General features: G+C 43.2%; 1 protein-coding gene across 16 annotated transcripts in view; it reads left to right on the top strand.

Moving 5' to 3' along the window:
* The window catches only part of TMEM241 (transmembrane protein 241), a 112,179-nt gene that overhangs the window by 18,878 nt on the left and 71,717 nt on the right, over positions 1-21,584 (top strand). For all 16 annotated transcript variants that reach the window (XR_012032415.1, XR_012032413.1, XR_012032418.1 and 13 more), the window contains exons 4-5: positions 5,181-5,262; positions 19,630-19,707. Coding sequence is in view for 9 of the 16 variants with exons in the window: in XM_072829039.1 (XP_072685140.1) it covers positions 5,181-5,262; positions 19,630-19,707 (160 nt within the window). In the remaining 7 variants the exon portion in view is untranslated. The remainder of the gene's footprint in view (positions 1-5,180; positions 5,263-19,629; positions 19,708-21,584) is intronic.

The raw sequence follows: 21,584 nt of genomic DNA, 5'->3' as shown, positions 1-21,584 counted from the left end.
GTATGGTATTTTTTGGCCAGTGCATTTTGTGTAGGTGGATTTATCAATCTTCCCTAATGGCTTCTGTCTTTGGAGTTATGTGTAGAAAAACCAGAACATTTATTGAGTATTGTGCCATGCACAGCTCTATTCTTGTGTGTCCTTCCTCTGCCCTCACGCATAGTGACCTAAGTGACCCTTAGGGGTCACCTACATACCTCCAGCCCTAGATGACCTGACCTAGAAGAACGGGCACAGCCCAGGAAAATGTGTGAAATTTGTCCATCCCTTAGAGCTCTTGACTAAAGTTTTTCAGCTGACTGATGGAACATTCCTTGGCAGCAAAGAGAGCTCTTTATAATTCCCAAGGATCTGGATAACCATGTGCATGTTATAAGGTTATGCTCTTCAGTGCCCAGAACCAGGTATAATTTCCATCACTTAATCTCCCTGGAAAATAATCGTCCATTTTAGCAGAGTTAACTAGGATTTTAAAATCACAATTTCATTCTGTCCTGAAGAAATATTTTTTGTCTTTTAAAAAAGATTTTATTTGAGAGAGAGACAGAGCATGAGCATGGGGGAGGAGGCAGAGAGAGAGAAAGAAACAGACTCCCTGCTGAGTAGGGAGCCCAATGCGGGGCTCAATCCCAGAACCCTGAGATCATGACCTGAGCTGAAGTCAGCTGCCCAGGCTGAGCCCTCACAGGCCCAATATTTTTCTAAAACTATTTCAAGGGGGTGCTTGGGTGGCTCAATCAGTTGAGTGACTGACTCTGCTTTAGCTCACATCATGATATCAGGGTCCTGGAATCAAGTCCCACATTGGGCTCCACTGCGAGTCTGCTTGGGATTCTCTTTCTCCCTCTCCCTCTCCCCCTCCCCCCATTTGTGTGCTCTATCTCTCTCACTCTCAAATAAATAAATCTTTTATTAATTTTTTTATTAAAGATTTTATTGGGGCAGCCCGGTGGCTCAGCGGTTTAGCGCCTGCCTTCGGCCCAGGGCATGATCCTGGGGACCCCGGATCAAGTCCCATGTCCGGCTCACTGCATGGAGCCTGCTTCTCCCTCTGCCTGTGTCTCTGCCTCTCTCTGTTTCTCATGAGTAAATAAATAAAATCTTTAAAAAAAATAAAAATAAAGATTTTATTTATTTATTCATGAGAGACACAGAAAGAGGCAGAGACACAGGCAGAGGAAGAAGCAGGCTAGGCAGGGAGCCCGATGCGGGACTCAATTCTGGGACTCCAGGATCATGCCCCAGGCCGAAGGCAGGCACTAAACCGCTGAGCCACCCAGGGATCCCCCAAATAAATCTTTTAAAAACAAAATATTTGGGATCCCTGGGTGGCTCAGCGGTTTGGTGCCTGCCTTTAGCCCAGGGCATGATCTTGGATCTCGGGATCGAGTCCCACATCAGGCTCCCTGCATGGAGCCTGCTTCTCCCTCTGCCTGTGTCTCTGCCTCTCTCACCCTGTGTCTCTCATGAATAAATAAATAAAATCTTTAAAAAAAATAAAAATAAAAAAATAAATAAAAACAAAATATTTCATGAGATGACAAAAGGACAAGAAAGCACTGCCTTGTAGTTCTGTCCTCACCTTGTCTCCACACAGCCTGGAAAAGTATGGGAAACTCAGTTGTCATGCATTTTATTTACCCCAGGTAACTGTTGCTAGGCCTGACCTGTCCATGTTACCATAGCATATTAACTGATAGTCGTGGAAACCTTGTGGGCCAGAGATCCCATTTCTGAATCCTGAAGCAGCAAGTATAAACTATTCTTCAAATTATGTTCACCTGCCCGTGGACTATACTCTCTGCAGCAGGTCCTCTCTGGGAGGGAGACAGCATGCACACCTGTGACTGCGAGTCTGTTTCCTATTTCTCCTTCTGGTGTGTAAATTAAACAAGATTGATGTTGCAAAGAATTTAGGAATGAATAGCTAGTGAAGAACAGACTTGTGACAAAGTCTTACTGAACCTCAAGAGACTTTTACTGCTGTGAGTAATGGACCAAGGTGGGAATGTTGTATCTCTTCTACTTCCCCACCCCAACCCTTTACCCACTTCAACTTTGAGGTTGTTTTTTTTTTTTTGTATAGATAGATACATAGATAGACAGACAGACAGATTGATTGATTTGAGCAAGAAAGAGCACAAAGAAGGAGAGGGAGAAGCTAAGCAGGGAGTCTGTTGTGGGGCTCAATCCCAGGACCCTGAGATCATGACCTGAGCTGAAGGCAGACGCTTAATCAAATGAGCCACCCAGGCACCCCTAACTGGGTTTTATCTCAAATATCACTTATTAGAGGAAGGTTTCCCTATCCTCACTTACTAGATCAGATACCCTTATGGTACAGCCTAGTCCTTTACTTTCCTTAAAACATTCATCCGTGTAACATTTGACTTTTATTTATATGAGCAAAACACACAGGACTCCCACCTTTGTGAAACTTACGGCTGACTTGAGACACATTAATAATATGTCTATTATATAGTATCTGGCTTTGATAATTAATGGGTTAATTGAAAGATAAATCAAGAAATCATTTTTGGATGAAAACACTCTATTTTGATTTAAGATGTATAAATGTGCACTAGTTTGCTAATCTCATGGAAGAGCTTTTTCATGGTGTATGGGTTGTCTACTGGGTTCCCTCGAGTGTTTTCTTGCATAAACTACACTTAACATGTACCCTGTGATTTTCAGTGGAAAGAGAACTTTGATACTTTGGAGCAATGTGAATGCACAGTTCTCAATTTTTAATTATTTTTCGGCCCCCGCCCCATCCTTTCACATTGGTTTTGCCCATATGTTTTGGCAGCACTGCCCCCAGTGATTCATATTTATTCCTCTCAATAGCAGCTATACTTTTTTGTTGGTGTGTGGAGGAGGGAGGCAGCTGTCTCTGATAAGAGCTCATGAGGGGCAAGACAGGGTCAGGCAACCAACTGCTTCTGCAGGCGTTGAAATTTCCCCATTAGTGCACGTTGCTTTGGTTCTGCCCACCTAGGTGAGTGCTGAATGAGGTGATTGTGGACAACATATGCATCAGTGCCCCTGCTCCTGGTCATAGTGCCATGGTTGAATCCAAATGCTCACACAGCTGCTCTGTAACATATCCCAGAAGTCTCTTTGGTTCTAGTAGATCTGTGTTTGTTTTTTATAGTTAAAATCATTTCTTTGTATTTAGGGTAGAGGGTTAAAATACAATGTGTTTCCTTAGCCATGTTTTCTCTTTCACATCCATGGTCACTCAAATGCCCTGATGTCTCTTGGAGCATATGGTTGGGCAGGTGTTTTCTTTGTTTAAGAAGGAGCAGAGCACAGATGCCTGGAGCCTTACTGAGCTCACATCCCAGAGTACTGTGCCTGCAGCAGCTAGGCACACTATGTCACAAGTGCCCGACTTCCCTCCTTACCTGTGCTCCTCGTGGCAAGTGCTCTGGGCTGCCTTCTGGTGCTCAGCGGACCAGGGGCCTGGATCCAGTCTCCCTTGACCCTTGTGAGCTTTTCCTTCTAGGAAAGCCATTTCCTAGAAGAAGAGCAATTGGTTCAATGTTCTCCTTGACCCATTAGGAAAGAGAATGGCATCTTCCTTTTTCTGTTCGCCTTTTGGGTGCAAGTACAGACATGTCTTATTGCAGTGGCACTAGTAAGAACAGAGAATATTCCTTGGGTAATTAGCTGTTTGGTCTGCTACCAGAGCAAAATCATGCTGTGTTTTTAGCTTATTTTATATAGGTCAGTGTCTCCCATTAGATTATGAGGTCTTTGGGGGCAAAGTATGAAAGGGTGGCTTAAAGCTAGGGCTTTAGAGTCAGATGACCTGAAATCAAATTCTGGTTTTGCCATTACCAGCTTTTTTGACCACAGGCACATTATTTAAACTCTTTAGGCCTCAGTTTTCTGATTTGCACAATGGAAATAATGATAATATTTTCTTCATAAGGTTGTTGTGCTGTGTTTTAAACAAGCTCCATACCCAGTGTGGAGCCCAACGTGGGGCTTGGAATCATGACCCTGAGATCAAGACCTGAACTGAGATCAAGAGTTGGACACTTTACCAACTGAGCCATCCAGGCATCCCACACTGTGCAAATTTTTTAAAGACACAGCATAGAAAACATTTAGCATAGTGCCTTGTTTGTGGCAAGTGCTCAGTAAATGTTAACTGTGATGCTGCTGTTAATAATAATTCTGGTGCTGTCAGCACCTTGCAAATTGCTATAAATATTTGCTGAATGAATATATTCAGGAAGTAGGGTTTGGAGGCCTCAGTAGAGACTAGAGACATTTTAACACCAGGTTTGCTGGGAAGCGTACAAAAGCAGGTCTGATCACAGATGGAGTGCCTGCCCATGCTAATAAAGTTAATAAAGAACATTTCTTGAACAGGCACCATCCCAGGAGAGTGGTTCATTGAGTTAGCTGGGATTATTATGTTAAATTCTGCTGGAATGGTCTCATTTATTTCTATCTATTATTAGAATAACTCTAGGGACCAAATGCGTCGGTGACGGATGGGAGTGGCAAGTTGCAACCTCCGTGATCAGGGCTCTATGTAAAAACTGGAATTTTGCTTTTCTTCAAGAGAGCAAGAATCTAAACTGTTTTGAGAAAAGCAGTTTTGGGGCCACAGCGGAATCAAAGAAATGCACCCTTTTGAAGTCCTTAGAGATTTCAGGTTAGCGGTGGAAAACGTCAGCACATGGCCACCCAGTTCGAGTTCTAGCATTCTTTTAAAAATTCTGTCCTTTGACATTTGCTTCCTTTTGTTGTAGTTCCATGGAGCTGTTTGATATATTGCCTAGGTAAATAGTCTTTTTAAATTTTTAATAATTGGGCGTGAGTTCAAAGCCCTCTGGCTACTTAAAATCCAAAGAATAATGTTCACTGCCCCTTAAAAAAAAAATCAGATTTGTTCTCTCTCCTGAACTGCAGGAAGCCCTCTTCCATCTCCAGCTTGTCTGTGCCCTGTCGTGGGACAGGGAACAGACAGGCTGTAGCTGGATAGCTTTGTCAGCCTTCCTCACTGTCAGTGGGCACAGACCATGTCACACTCCACGGGTCACTCAGAGATTTTAAGACAAGCACCATTGTCATATTTGGTGCATCCAAAGGGTCATGCCTTCCAACTAGGCCATTCGGACAGAAGATGACAGAAACATTATGGCCTCTTTCCCTCTTCCCAGATCTGATGTTTCAACGTGGCTTCCTGCTTCGGTGCTGTTTGTGGGTATAATCTATGCTGGTTCCAGAGCATTATCCAAACTGGTAAGTGTTAGAGACTTTTTAGAGAGACAGTTTCTCTTTCCTCTTCCCCTCTGCTTTTTAACTAACTGCACTTTGGATCAACAGGGGACAGAATCAACTTTCATAATGATACAGCCGGATTGGAGAGCAACATGGGGCCTTATGCGCTTCTCCCTGGATTGAGGATAACCAGATTACTGGGTTGGGCCAACTTGTTTTACAAGATGAAGAGGCATAAATGGAGGTGCAGGGAAAGAAAGAAGGGATACTTATGGAGCCTGACACAGACAGGGTTAGCCCACTCTGCCTGAATGCAGGCTGTCCTCGGGAGCAGGGTGAGTAGGCTCAGCCTTCTCCGTGCTTCTGAGGAACTGTAATGTAACCCTGCCATTGCTGACATGGACTGGGGGTGCTGGACTCAGCACATACCCTGCAAAGCATGGGTACCCAGTACATGGCGACACTAGTAAAACAAGTGTCCCCCTGTTCTCCCACCGCAGCCACCCAGGTTTGAGCTCCTCGAAGGAAGGAACTGTAAAGGATAACTTATTCCAGTTACATTATATGAAAATATGAAAATTTAGTTATTTTCCCATCAAAAGAAAATCCATTGATACTACCGTTGACCAGAGACTCAGAACGAGGTTTAAAAATCAGTTATGCCTCTTCCTGTCTTGTACCCCGACTGCTCATACTGTTTTTATTTCTGAGAAAATGATTGTATTCTGACTTTTGGAGAAATGTGAAATTTGTGAAGCAATTTAGACTTTTTATGCAAAGTTTGTTGTTATGTTGGTCCCTTAGGTCTCGGATACAAAAACACTAAAACAAACACAAAATCTGCCTACCTGCACAGCATTATTATTGTTAGGACAACCCTGAAGTTGCAAAATAGCAGTTGAGAGTTACAGGGGTAATTTCTAAATTAAATCATCATTTTTCTTTCATGATTCATACACTTGAGTCATTGGGATGATGTGTTCAATGGGAGAGAAACGTCCTGGGTGGGCCCAGCAAATGACCCACAGCACATATTGGTGCTCAGCCCAGAACCTGAGACTTGCCCCAGCTTCCAGCTGTCCCTTCTGGATTCTGTTGGCTTCTGGGTCTGCTGCCTCGCTTTATGCCCTCTGGCCCGTAGAGGGCGCTCCCCCTCGTGTAGCAGAATACACAGGTGTTCATAAAAACAATGCATTTTTAAAGTGGTTTTTTATTTATTTTTTTAGGATAGACATAGAGAGAGAGAGAGAGAGAGAGAGGCACAGGCAGAGGGATAAGCAGGCTCCATGCAGGGAGCCTGATGCGGAACTCGATCCCAGGTCTCCAGGATCAGGCCCTGGGCTGAAGATGGCACTAAACCGCTGAGCCACCCAGGCTGCCCCTTTTTTTAAGTTTTAATTTAAATTCCAGTTAGTTAACATACAGTGTAATGTCAGTTTCAGGTGTAGAATTTAGTGAGTAAACACTTGATAAAACACCCGGTACTTCTCACAAGTGCACAACTTAATCCCCATCACCTATAAAATCTACCTTCCCCACCTTCCTCCCCTCCGGTAACCAGCCATATGTTTCTTGGTTTGCCTCTCTTTTTGTTACCCCCCTATGTTCATTTGAAAAACAATGTATTTTTGTTCAAAGGCTTTTAAAATTTCTTATAGGAACTGGATAATTAAGATGCCAGAATTGTAAAGTTTGAATAACTATTGTGCTAATAATAACAATATTTTTTGTTTGTACGGTGCTTTTTTGAATGTTTCCATAGTGATTTCCTCTGTATCTTTTTATGTGATTCTCAGTCACCTGACAGGCAACGGATGAGGCAAATGTTAATCACCTGACAGAGGAAGGGACTCAGGTGTGGAAAGTCTTGGTAACCTGCCTCTGGTGCCAGCTGGTGGCAGCTCCTCTGACTCCAGACCTTTTGTCTTTTCAGATTTGGCTCTTGGGCCAATGCATATGGATTTTAGAAGAGTCCAGGGTAATCAGACATAACTTTAGACTCTTTTAGTGACAAGTTATAGAAAGCTCATAAACTGTTCTAAGCAAAAGGGAAACTAACTGGTTCATGTAATTGAAAAGTTGTAGATCAGGCAAGGCTTGATCCAAAGATTCCAATGACATGCTTAAGAAGCCAGTTTCTGTCTCTCTGTCTTTTAGTTCTGCTCTGTCTTTGCTCCATTTCATGGCCAGGCTCTCATGGGTGTTGTTGATTCTGGGCTCACATACTTATAACATGAAGTCTAATGGAAAGAGACCTTTCCTTGTAGCGCCTGCAGGAGTCCCAGGATTCACCCTAAATATACATCAGCTGGACATCTGCCCTTCCTAGGTTGGAAAGCTAACCAGGAAGATGGAATTATGCTGACTGGTTGGCCCTGGATTACGATCTTCCAGAACCATTCACTGTGGCTGCAGAGATTCAGAGCACTGTTTGGCCAGCCCTGGTCATACAGGATCCCTGCCCAGATCCTGTAGACTGAGAGAGGGAACAGCAGATCCTTGATATTGGGATGCCTTACCAAAAGAAGGGATAAGGATGATAGGTAGCCTCTGAAGTCCATTGTAAGGGTCGGCACAGTACATTATCAGGCAGATGAGGAGTTCTGTAACCAAGAACAATGTTTCTCGAAGTGTGATCCACATGTGGTGGCAGTCTGTGAGCTTTTTGTTACCTGTCCATAAGAAGATTGTGCCAGAATGTACATCAACTTTGGCACTAAACACACTGTTTAGTTGAGCTTTTTTTTTTTTATAGCAAGACTTTTTTTTTCTTTAAAGATTTTATTTATTTATTCCTGAGAGACACAGCGAGAGGCAGAGACACAGGCAGAGGGAGAAGTAGGCTCCATGCAGGGAGCCCAATGCATGACTCTATCCCAGGACCCTGGGATCACGCCCTGGGCCAAAGGCAGACGCTCAACCACTGAGCCACCCAGGTGTCCCCATAGCAAGACTTTTTGAAGAAGGATGAGTGCACTGATGTACCTTTTGGTTCAAGCTCCTTATTTTGACTGGTACTGTCATTGAGTGGCACTGGCCTAGAGCACAGCCTTCTTCAAAGGGTAAAAAGAAGCTGCTGCAATTCAGTCTTTGAGCAAAGGGAAACAACCAAAACCCAAATATACCCAATTAGGGTGGGAGGAGCAAAGGAAAGAGACACTCATTGTTTTTTAGTGAAATAATAACCCAGCATCTCTCCTTTGTTTTCTGATTTTTTTTTTGTTTTTTGTTTTTTTTTTACATAGTTGCTTACAAATTCATAGAGTGGGTTAAACACGAGGCACTCATACAGCTTGTGTTAGATAGAAAACAGGCATCAATATGCTGGTGCCAAGCTGTCAGTTTAATGAGTCCACAAGGAATTGGGGGAAGGTGCTCAGTTAAAAGCCGTGGGTGTATTGTTATGCAGAACACTTTCGAGGTAGTTCTGCTCCATAAAGCCCTCCTTTATCTGACAAGATTTTGAAGCTCTGTTCTTCTGATGTGCAACTCCTAAGAGGAAGCAGATTTAATTCTGTAAAGGCACAGCAGAGAGAATTCTTTACTGATTTTTTTACCTCACAACCGAATGATATAAAGAGTTAAGGGAAGGGGTTATTCTCGTGGCTATCCATTCAGCAAATATTTGTCAAGGATCTACTTTGTACAAGGTGCTTAAAGACAAATAAGGTATGGGTCCTGAACCTGAGGTGTTAGTATGCGTTGGGCACTTTCCATTGTCCCTCTTCATGACATATGAAGCCAGACTTAATTACTCCCACTTACAGATGAGGAAACTGAGATCCAAATTATTTGGCCAAGGTCAACAACTCATAAATGTTAAAGTGGAGGTGCAAACCCAAGCCTGTCCAAACACAACAGTTCATCTTGAAAAGTTACCCTCTTTACCCCATAAATCACATCAGCCAGGGGAGATCAGCCCATGAGGACTGAGTTGAGGGGAGTGGAGAGGAAGTGTGTATTTGCTGTCCCTTCTACTTGGGCTAATTTGGGTCAGTTTCTCCAGCTATCCTATGCTGAATAAGGTCACAGTGATGATGGTTCTGATGGCGTGAGTGTTGGTCTTTGGAGGGTCAGTATGACCTTGACCGGTCATTAATACTCTTGTTGTAATTTTCCAACCAAAGCCTGGCCATCTAGACACGATTGCCTCAAATCCTGTGGTGGTGAGTGTTTAGAACACATGTGCAAAGTCAGACGTTATGAGCTTGCCAGTAAGAGGCCATCCTGGTGTTGGTGATCTGGCTGTGCAAACCATGTCGTTTTCTTGCTCAGGGCAAGCCAAGGTCAGTAGTTGCAGGACTTTGTAAACTTAAGTTAGGGCATCTTGACAGGACTGCTCCTGGTTTCTCACCCATCTCTTTGATCTTGGTCCTTTCCTAACTGCTTGTCAGGGTTTGTCTTCCCTGGGCACAACATTCACTCCACACGTTGTGATGGAGATTGGATGGGGTGTTGGTGAGGAAATACACATGGATAATTAGACCCAGATGGAGCAAATTAGTTAAGCAAACTGGAGCCCATGAGTCCCCTCCCCATTTGTTTGGCTCTAAAATTACAGAAAGGAACTTGGATCTGCAAAGGAAAAGAATGTCATTGTTGATGTAAAATGCAGACTCTTCCTCTAATGTTCCATGTTACTGACCATTTGAGGCAGCTCTCCTCTTTCACGTTGTTTTCTTACCAGAGCTCATTTGCAAGGGCCAGAGTCTGTTTGCAAGGATAACTTTTTAATGTGTAGGCTCAGTGGCAAAATAGTAAACCCTTACTCTGGATTTTAGTTATCTTCTTGCTCCATCTAAAGATGATGTTCTCTGGATGCCTGGGTAGCTCTGTGGTTGAGTGTCTGCCTTCTGCTCAGGTGGTGATCCCAGGAGGGAGCCTGCTTCTCCCTCTGCCTATGTCTCTGCCTCTCTCTCTGCCTCTCTTTCTGTGTCTCTCCTGAATAAATAAATAATAAAAAAATAAAGATGATGTTCTTGGGGTTGCCGGGGTGACTCAGTCAAATATCTGACTCGATTTCGGCTCAGGTCATGATCTCAGGGTTGTATGATTGAGCCCTGCAGCAGGCTCTGCACTTAGTAGGGAGTCTGCTTGGGATTCTCTCCCTCAGCCCTTTTCCACTGCTCTGTCTCTCTAAAATAATAAATAAATAAATCTCTAAAGATGATGTTCTCCATAACCCTTATAAAATGACTTATTAAAACAGGGCTCTGAGGGGGAAAACTTTATGACATTAGATTTGGCAATAATTCCTTGGATACGGCACCAAAGACACAGGCAACAAAAGAAAAAATAGATTGTTGGACTTCATCAAAGTGAAAAACTTTGGTGCATCAAAGGCCACTATCAACAGAGTAAAAAGGCAACCCACTGAGTGGGAGATAGTATTTGCAAATTACTTATCTAATAAGGGATATTGAAATATATTTTTAGGCTCAAGATGGAGCTCCTCCTTTCTGGAGTGCTACATCAGCAAGCCAAACTTTAGTATTCCTGTAAATGCTCCACTTGACCAGAAACAGTACATCTAGACCTCTAATCCCCAAATACCAATGCAACTCTGGGTTCTGTACTTACTTCCTTGTTCCTTGATCTTCCTAAATAAAACCAGATATGCAATCCCAGCCAATCATACCATTTCCCCATTGCCACTTCTAATGCTTCATAAAACTCATTCTTGCCCAGCACTCCTTGGGAAGAGTGCTCCACTGCTTCTGAGGCACCATACTCTCCTAATCTAAGGATTGTTTTCCCTTGATTAAATGACATCTAACTTGTTACTAAATTGTTTTAGTTCTATCATTCTATAGGGATTAATATCCAGAATCTAGAGATAGGCCCTCAACTCATCAACGAAAACCAACGCAATTCAAAAATGGCCAAATGACTTGAAAAGACATTTCTCCAAAGAAGATGCACAGATGGCTAATAAGCCCATGAAAAGATGGGCTTTTTGAGCTCAGTGTTATTAATCATTAGGGATATGCAAATCAAAACTACAATGAGATACCACTTCACACCCCTTAGGATGGCTGTCATCAAAAAACCGGAAAATAACAAGTGTTAGTAAGGAAGTATAGAAATTGGAACTCTTGTGGACTGTTTTTGGGAATATAAATTGGTACAGCTGCTATGGAAAACACTATGATGGTTCCTCAAAAAATTAAAAATAGACTTACTGTATGATCTAGCAATTTCACTTTTGGGTTTGAAAGCAGGAGTTGAACAGATATTTACACATCCCTATACATAGCAGCGTTATTTACAAGAGCCGAAAGTTGGAAGCAACCCAAGTATCCATTGATGGGGAAATGGATAAACAAAATGTGGCATATGCATGCAATGGAATATTATTTGACCTTAAGAAGGAAGGAAATTCTGACATATGTAACACTGTGGATGAACTTTAAGGAGATTATGTTAAGTGAAATAAGGCAGTCACAAAAGGACAAATACTGTATGATTCTACTTCTACTTCTATGAGGTGCTTAGAATGATCAAAATCAGAGACAGAAAGTAGAATGGTGCTTGCCAGGGAAGACGGAGGAGAGAATGAGGAGTTAGTATTTAATGGGTACAGAGTTTGAATTTTGCAAGATGAGAAAGTTCTAGAGATAGAGATTGGTGATGGTTGCATAACAATGTGAATGTACTTAATGCCACTGAACTGTACACTTAAAAATGGTTAAAATGGTAAATTTTACCTCAATTAAAAAAAATGTATTTATTTTAAAAACCCTGGACTCGGACTCTGATAGAGGTTTTCTTGAGGATTTATGAAGAGGAGGGGATAATAGGTTCTCACTTGCTTCACTCAGAATTTCTTTGTGTGTTGTAGGTATGCACATTTGGTTTAACTCATTCATTTCAATGCACTTGGGTAAAAAAGTGTGAGAAAAATAACAATTCACTGAGAGCAGGCCAGCCTGCTCTCTGTTCTGGCCTGTACATTCATGCCCCCAAGGGAATGAGCTGGAGCAAGCTGCTGTCCCTTGGGCCTTCTCTTATTCCCAGGCATCTCACCAAGATGAGGAATCCCTGGTACTTTAAAATGTCCATTTCTTATACAACAAGGCCCCTAGGACCAAGGCCAGCTACTTTATGTGATGAACAAATGAAGGACAGAGATGGCCTCCAGAACCCTACTGGAGATACACTGGCAAGAGGGGAGTCTGGTCCTCTGCATTCGGGGACTTTGCCGAATAATGACAGAATAGTAAAATTAATGTAAATAGGAGCACCTATTTACAGTGGTTGAACATCTGCCTTCCTCTCAGGTCACGATCCCGAGTTCTTGGGATCGAGTCCCGCATCAGGCTCTCCACAGGGACCCTGCTTCTCCCTCTGCCTATGTCTCTGCCTCTCTCTCTGTGCCTCTAATGAATAAATAAAGAAAATCTTAAAAAAAAATTAATGTAAATAAACACTTAAATTTAACTCATGCAAGTCAACTTGTGAATGTATTCATGTATATGTACATATACTTATTCAAGTACCTCACCATCTTCCAGAAAGGATCAATGGTGGCTTAAAAGAATAATTAAAATAAGAAAGATATATATATATATATATTTTTTTAAGTATGCTCCACACCCAGCATGGAGCCCAACCTAGGGCCTGAACCTACCACCCTGAGATCAGAGTCAGAGCTTAACTGAATGAGCCACTCCCCCAAAATAGATATTTTTTTTATAAACAATTTTTTCTTAAGATTTTGTTTATTCATGAGAGACATAGAGAGAGAGGCAGAGACATAGGCAGTGGGAGAAGCAGCCTCCCCATGGGGAGCCGGATGCAGGACTCAATCCCAGGACCCCAGGATCACGCCCTGAGCCTAAGGCAGATGCTCAACCACTGAGCCACCCAGGCATCCCTATAAACAGAATTAAAGAACTAGATGAGGCCAGAGAAAGACTTAGCATATAGAAACCTATGCTGTGGTAGCCTACAAAATAAATACAGTTGGGCCCTGAATTCAGTTTTCAGCATTCTGTAGCCAAATAAAAAGGTTATAAGACTTGTAAGAGGGATCCCTGGGTGGCGCAGTGGTTTGGCCCCTGCCTTTGGCCCAGGGCGCGATCCTGGAGACCCGGGATCGAATCCCATGTCGGGCTCCCGGTGCATGGAGCCTGCTTCTCCCTCTGCCTGTGTCTCTGCCTCTCTCTCTCTCTGTGACTATCATAAATAAATAAAAATTAAAAAAAAAAAAAAAAAGACTTGTAAGAGTCCCTGCTACACCTGTCATGAGCATAGCATAACATAGAGCAATGTTGACTCACCCAAAACTAATGTAACATGGTGTGTCAGTATCTTCTGATTGAAAAAGTCAAAAGAAAAACAAGAGTGAAGTCATTGCTGGAGAACAGCAAAGTTTCCCTCAGGTTCTGAGTCCTCAATAAAAGGTAGACTAGGCCATTTAGTGAGGCAGGCTCTTCAACAACACCCTTATAACAAACACAGCGACAACCTAGTTTCTAGGATTCTTACAACATTTTGGATGCATGATGAAATAGATCGGTTCAGTAGGAGCTGTTGTCTGAGGCTAAAACTGCTACCCTGCTTATCTGACTCCCTTTGCTCACTGCCCTGAGGCAGCCCTCCAGGAGCATTGTTTCCAGCCTGCAGGATTTTGATAAAAATTGGGTAGCCAGCAGGTCAGGCCTGGAGTGCAGTTATCCTGTCTTGTAGATTAAGCCCACACCTACATATTTAAAAATCGCCCCCCCAAAAAAAAAATCGCCCAAAGGGAAGATGGGATTGACATTCTTTCACAAACATTCAGAAGCTGACCCAGGATTCCTGCTTGAAAAAGGGAGGCATCTGTGTCTGCAGAGTGACCCAAGGCCGTGCCAGTGCGCAGGGCCAGGATTTTCTATAGGAAACTGTTCTCACTCAGGCCCAGCACCTGAGCAAATAATAATCAAGGCCTCAAAATTCCATTCTGGAAAGCATGGGAATAATGAAAGACTTTAGGTAATAGATACCAGTTTCTCTTCACAACCAGAGAAAAATTTCCAGTAGTACACATGGAAAAGATGTTGAATTTTAAGCTAATGGAGTCTAAGGATAAATTAGTTGCAAACTGTGCCCCTAAGTAACTAAATGAATTGGCCTGCAGTGTACTTGAATTTGATTAATTACATTTTATGTAATCTTGGCCATTTTTCCTGATGAAGGATGGTAGGACCTTTTGTTGTTGAGAGCATTCCTAGAGTCCTGACAATGTGGAAAAACGCTTATTTTTCTGTTCTATTTAGCAGCAAACAAATACATAGATTTTCATAGATTCTCATAGATTTTCGTAGATTCATAGATTTTCATAGATTTTTCTGGTTTTCAGATTATTAAGAGGTGGGTTAAAAAAGAGAACCAAAATATATTCATCCATTTTCTTGTCTGCGTAATGGGGATGTTAATAGTATCTACCTCATAGAGTTATTATGACAATTAAATATGCAAAAGCAGTTAGAACAGCAGCTAGCACATAATAAGCATTCGGTATATCTTAGCTATTATTGCTATTATAATTTCTCAGAACTTTTGTCTGATTGAACAAAATTAAGTCCTGCTGAACCTCACTCCATAAGATAATAAACGGCAGGTTTTCTTTTCTTTTTTTTTTTTTTTTTTAAAGGACAGGTTTTCTAAAAGAATCAGTCACTCGTGGGTCTCCTGAACTGATAGCATAGATCACAGACTGGGACTTATACAGAGTTAGAGGCTGAGGAAAATCAGTAATCAAAGTTTGTGAATTGCATTAATTGTTTTTTATATACCTCTATGGAGGCTGAGATGGTCAATTATAGAATTACTGTTTCTAAAGCCTGCTAGCTTCTCAGTAGAAAAATGGCTTGAGAAATCCAGATTTTTTAAGGTAGAAACGGAAGCTATCTTTTAAAACATGTCACAGAGTTTACTCAGAGTTCATGCATTTTATTTTATTTATCTATTTATTTATTCATGAGAGACACACAGAGGCAGAGACATAGGCAGAAGGAGAAGCAGGCTTCCTGCAGGAGCCTGATGTGGGACTCCATCTCAGGATCACGATCTGAGCCTAACGCAGATGCTCAATCACTGAGTCACCCAGGTGCCTCAGAGTTTATGTATTTTAGATCATACCAGTTTTCTTACTGGAGGACGCAGACTGGCAGGATTTGGAACACACTAGTCCTATTGGACTTTGGATAGTTGTAGGGCCAGGAAGATTACCCTTGGGGCTTACTGTAATTGAGGTATCATAGCATTGAGGTTAGGGGCATGGGCTCTGCAGTTAGAGAAGCCTGGATGGGAGCCAGGGTCTGGCCCTGAACTAGCCATGAGCACTCAGCAAATTGCCTCATCTTTTAAGCATCAGGTTACTTGTCTATAAATCAAGGTAATAGCACCCACTAAATGAGTTGTTGGAAGGAGATTTAAATAAGAGAATGTAATTAAAATAATTAGTACTGTGTCCAACACATTGTTGGTAGTTATCTTTAGTGTACTTGAAAATCAATTTGGTGTGTATTGATAGATCCTTTTCCAGAATGTGATCAGAGCAGGGCCTAGGAAGATTGAAAAACCTAGTCATGGTTTATAAAATTGAGAAAATTAGCCTCCTTGAGGAAGGCTAAATCTGGTCTCCTTGCTGGTTTTATAGTCAAGGAGACAAAAGCATTTTTTAAAAGGTCTTAATTTTAAGCAAATAGCATCCGGGTTACCCTTTCATATTCATTTTCATGTACACATAATTAACTTGTCCCAGATTTTCTTTGCTATCTCCTTAAGCCAAGAACTGGAAGGCCAGGCCCTAAGTTTGCCAAACATAGGCCTAATGAATATAGCCAGTTAAAAAAAGATCTCTTTAACAATCTTAAAACACATAAGAATTCAAAATATAAAAATTTGGGACGCTTGGGTTGCTCAGCGGTTGAGCGACTGCCTTTGGCTCAGGGTATGATCCTGGGGTCCTGGGATCAAGTCCCACATCGGGCTCCCTGCATGAAACTTGCTTTTCCCTCTGCCTGTGTCTCTGCCCCTCTATATATCTCTCATGAATAAATAAATAAATCTTTAAAAAAAACCCAAAATATAAAAATTTAAGAGGAATAAAAAGCACAAAAAATAAATGAAAAATTAGGAAACAATAAAAATAACGTATGATTTTTTTTTAACTTCACTTCTTTTTTTTTTTATTTTAATTCCAGTGTGGTTAACATACCATGTTGTATTAGTTTCAGGTGGACAGTAGAGTGAACAGTTCTTTACATCACCCAGTGCTCACCCTAAGTTCACTCCTTAATCCCCATCACCTGTTTCCCTCGTCCCCCTATCTCCCCCCTCCTCTGGTAACCATCAGTTTGTTCTCTGTAGTTAAGAGTGTTTCAGGATGCCTGGGTGCCTCGGTGGTTGAGCGTCTGCCTTCAGCTCAGGGCGTGATCCCCAGTCTTGGAATCCAGTCCCACATCAGGGTCCCTGCAGGCAGCTTGCTTCTCCCTCTGTCTATGTCTCTGCCCCTCTGTGTGTGTCTCTCATGAATAAATAAATAAAATCTTTAAAAAAAAAAAGTCTGTTTCTAGGTTTTTGTCTCTTTCTCTTTTTCCCTTTATTTTGTTTCTTAAATTCCACATGGGAGCAAAATCATATGGTATTTGTCTCTCTGACTTATTTTGCTTAGCACTATACTCTCTAGCTCCATCCATGTTGTTGCAAATGGCAAGATTTCATTCGTTGGTATGGCTGAATAATATTCCATTTGTGTGTGTGTGTTTGTGTGTGTGTATCATCTCTTCTTTATCTATCCATCAATGGGCATTTGGCTGCTTCCATAATTTGACTATTGTAAATAATATTGCCACAGACATCAGGGTACATGTCCCCCTTTGAATTAGGGTCTTTGTGTTCTTTGGGTAAATACCCAAGAGTGTGATTGCTGGATCATAGAATAATTCTATTTTTAACTTTTTGAGGAACTTCTGTGCTGTTTTCCACAGTGGCTGTGGGAAACCAACAGTGCGTGGGGGTTCCTTTTTCTCCACATCCTTGCCAACACCTGTTGTTTCTTATCTTCTTGAGTTTAGCCATTCTGACAGGTGCAGGATGATATCTCATCTTGGTTTTTGTTTGTTTTGTTTTGTTTTGTTTTCATCTTGGTTTTGATTTGCATTTCCCTGACGATGAGTGATGTCGAGTGTCTTTTCATGTGTCTGTTGGCTGTCTGCAGGTCTTTGAAGAAATGTCTGTTCATGTCTTCGGCCCATTTTTTAATTGGATTATTTGTTAAAGTATGATTTTGTTATTATTTATTTATTTATTTTTATGAAGTATCATTTTAAAAGGAAAAAAACAGTTTGAGTTGCACTCTTAAGGAAAGATAAATTAAGACTAGAAAACCTTACAAAGGCAGGAAAATGGAAGGCAAGAACTCCAAAAGAAATAAAACAGTGCAAGTTAGAACAAAATACTAAAATAGGGCAGAGCTACAAAGTTATAAGTTTTAAAAACAAGGTAAAAATATACCCTCCAAAAAGATAAAGAATAGATCCATCTGGAAGTAGGCGAGCGGCATGATCTTAAGTGGATCCTCCAAGCTGGAACAATTTCTCTGCCAGGGTCCTATGTCGAGGCTGCTGAGGGTGCGCTTCCCGTCAACTGATCACCTTTCATGCAGTGCTCCCGAACCACTCACATAGGTCCTTTACCTATATGTCTATCATTCCTTCTGGGTACTCTGGGTCGTAGGTATTGTTCTCCCCATACTGAGGAGCAAACTAAGGTTTGCATAAGTGCCCTGCTTCACTGGCCCCTTCTGATGCTAAAACCCATGCTTATTCTTGGTCTTTTTCTGCTTTTCAGGAAACATTATCAACCATCATCAACAGCAGAGACAATAACAAAATCCTGTGCCCTTTAATCCTTCCTGCTCACTGGGTCAAGATTAGCCATCAAATTAGGAGAGAAAGCCATTCTTCGCAAACAGCCCAGTGATAGTAAATGTGTAGTGGGTGCTCTTATGCCTTAATAACCCTCTGGAGTGTTATTTTTTTAATGTCTTTTCCCCTCCCTCCTTTTTTCTTGGTGCAAAGTTGATCCTGGTTATTCAAATATTTACCCCAGTTCAGTTTCCTAAATATTTCCTTAATGTGGATGCTCTCCATTTTCAGTGCCACTTCCAAGTTCTGGCCGCCATCTTGGCATTCCTTGGGTTAGTTTCCCATGACCTCTGTAACAAATTACCACATATCAAGAGGCTTAAAACAGTGGAAACTTACTCTCTCCAGTTGTGGAGGCCAGAAGTCTGAAATCAGTGTTACTGTGCTCAATCAAGGTGTGTCAGCAGGGCCACACTGCATTCCAGAGGCTCCGAGGACCCCCTCCTTGGCTCCTGTAGCTTCTGATGCTGCTGGCATTTCTTGGCTTGTGGCCACAGCACTCCAGTCTCTCTGGCTTTGTGATCACGTCCGTCACCTGTCGCCTCCTCCTCTGTGTGTGTCAGATTCTGTCTTTCTCTTAAAAATACATGTGTTTGCTTTAAGGACCTACCCAGATAACCTGGGGCAAACTCCTCATCCCAGGGTTCTTAACTTAATTACAATTGCAAAGATCCGTTTTTGCTCTGTAAGGTGACATTCACCGGTCCCAGGGATTAGTGTGTGACTGTCATTTGGGGGTGAGGCATCTTTCAGTCTGCTACTCTGCTAAACTTTCGTACCATCTCTGCCTTCTGCCCTCTACTACCAAGTTCCTTTCAACATGCAGATCAAATCACGTCACTGCCTTACAACTCTTCAGGGGCTTCTTGGCTCTTGGTGCTGTCTTGACTCTGTGATGTGTCTTGATGACCTCTCCACCTTCCTCTCTCTGGCTTCTCTCTTTACAGTCCACCGCTCAGCCGCACCCCCACCCCTATTCACTCTCACCCCTGCTCTTGTGTGTTCCTCTGCCTGCAGTACCCTCTGCCTCCTTGTGTTGTTTGGCTCACTCCAGTTTGTCATTCCGTCCTCATGTAGCCTATGGACTTCATTTCCTTCCTGAAGGCTTGCTCTCCCTGGGCTAGGGTAGGTGTGCCCCTTGGTGTATCTCATGAGAGCTCTTACCTGATAGGGACAGTCTCCCTATCATAGATCCACCTTTTGCACAAGCTGTGTTTCCTGCACCTGGCTCGGTGCCTGACACACAGTAGGTGCTTAATAAATATGTGTTGGGCCTCTACATCCGCCACACCAAGAATAATATTACAACAGAGAGCGCTCATCCACGCAGAAGAGTTTTTGCTGGAGAGGATTGTATATGTGAATGCCAAAAGTTCCCACGGATCTTTATTTTTAAGCAGAAATCAAGTATTATGTAATTACGGGATCAAAGAAAACATTTTCATGCTTATTACATTCTGTTTTCTTTCAGGCCATTCCTGTGTTTCTCACTTTGCATAATGTAGCTGAAGTTATCATCTGTGGGCACCAGAAGTGTTTTCGGAAAGAGGTAAATGATAATGCAAAATGCTAGTTTCGCTTCCCTTGCTTTAAATTTCAAAGGTGCACCTTGTTTTATGGCCCAAATTAGTGTCTACCTTTTCCTGCCATCTGTTTCCTGACAGTGGTCAAGACTGCCTGGCAGTCATCACTAATTTCAAGGATCGTGTTTTCGACATCCTTTCGCATCACCAAACATATGTGGGAATGCTTGTTGATCTGAACGGCCCTCGGCCGCAGGTCAGGGCACAGCAATCACTTTGGGATACAAGGAGGAATTTACCTCAGGCTGAGGTGTGGGGCCTGGGAGGCAGCGTTCCCACCCGCAGCTAATCCCAGGGCCACCAGGGAATATATGGCAGAGCTTCACATAGGGTGCTGAGAAGAGCAGTAGCCTGCCCTGGGGAAACTGCCTTCTCTTCCCAAGCCTAGCTCTGGGTCACATCAGTTGGAGCAAGTGTCTTCACCTCCTTCTGGGAAAAACGGGTAGTAATGACACCCAGCTCATACAGTTGTTGGGAGGACACAGTGACACGTGTTAAGTGCTTCCAGCAGTTTCTGGTGCACGGTAGGTTCTCTGTATGTGTTTGCTATGTTTATTAACCTTATTAGTGGTGGTTTTAATTTGGTTCCTCTTTTGAGATTTCTTTCTTTCTAACACCTGCCCATTTGAAATGGTTTCATATAAAAAATTGGGAACTCTTCAACTAGAGAGGCTAGGTGGCCATTCAGACAGCTCACTTACAAGTGTGCAGGGGAGAGAGGTGTCCTTCCCATGGCTGGGACCACTCCGTACACGCGGGCACCCTGTCATCCCCACTTGCTGCTCGCAGGCAGCTGCATGGACTACCTCTTCTGTCCTGCAGAGTTAACCTCTCTCCCTCTCTGCAGCCTTTCTTTCCTCAGCCTGTAGACACTCTCAGTGCTCCCAGTCCACTGAGGAGAGAGCAGACCCTGGGGGACCCACTCACACTAACCTGGCTCTGAAGGCTGCGTGTCCCAAACCAACACTGGCCAGGCACGCCAGCCGACTCCCTTGCCTGAGCACACCCGCACCTCCGCCCCGCCACGTCCTTGCCCTGGCCCAGCACCATGCCTGAGGGAGGGCTGGGTTCGGAGCTGCCCATGGCCTTGTGTCCCTCTCACCTCCAAGCTGCTCCTGCTTCTGCCCCCACCGTCACCCCGAAGCTGCTCTGCCTGAGGTCACTTATAAGTGCATTTCCACCACTGTTGGCCTTTTACACCGTTCATCGCCAGGTTCATTGCTGCCTTTCCTGGAGTCTCTTGGCCCCCTCGACCTGCTGGTTCTCTTCCCCAGTGTCTGGCTCCTCCTCCTCTTTCATTCGTCTACCCCGCAGGGTCTCCGGGGGCTCTGTGTCAGGAGCCCTTTGCTCCCAAGCACACACTCTCTGGACAGCCTCCTCCACCATCCGCCTTCAGTTCACTGGTGACTCCTGTGTCCCATCTCCAGCCCAGGCCTCTCTCTTGAACTCACATCCCCATTGCATGCTGCTGCCTCTGGCTCTCCACATACCTGCTCCCCGGGGACATGAAATGCAAAGGGACCAAACGAACTGCTCTGTTTTTGCAACCTGCTTGTTGCTTGGTGATCCTCATCCTGGTCATTACCACCCATGGCAGAAACATTGGGATCCCCTTAGAGCCCTGGTCTGGTCTTCCCACACACACACACCCTATTTCTGAATCTGTCCCCACCTCTCCATTCCCACTCTGCTGCCACCTTGGTTCAGGCCCTCATCTGTTTTTCAGGGGTCAAATGAGATCTTGCTCCCCTGAGCCCTTGGGCGGCCAAGTAGGGCCTGGGGTGAGCAGTCCTGGCTTACATAGTTATTGTGTTCTGTGTGCACCATCACCTGCCTTCACCTG

The sequence above is a fragment of the Canis lupus genome, chromosome 6, assembly GCF_048164855.1.
Source record: "Canis lupus baileyi chromosome 6, mCanLup2.hap1, whole genome shotgun sequence".
Taxonomy (NCBI): Eukaryota; Metazoa; Chordata; class Mammalia; order Carnivora; family Canidae; genus Canis; species Canis lupus.
Note: the sequence above shows the minus strand (reverse complement) of the source record. Positions and strands in the feature narration are given on the sequence as shown.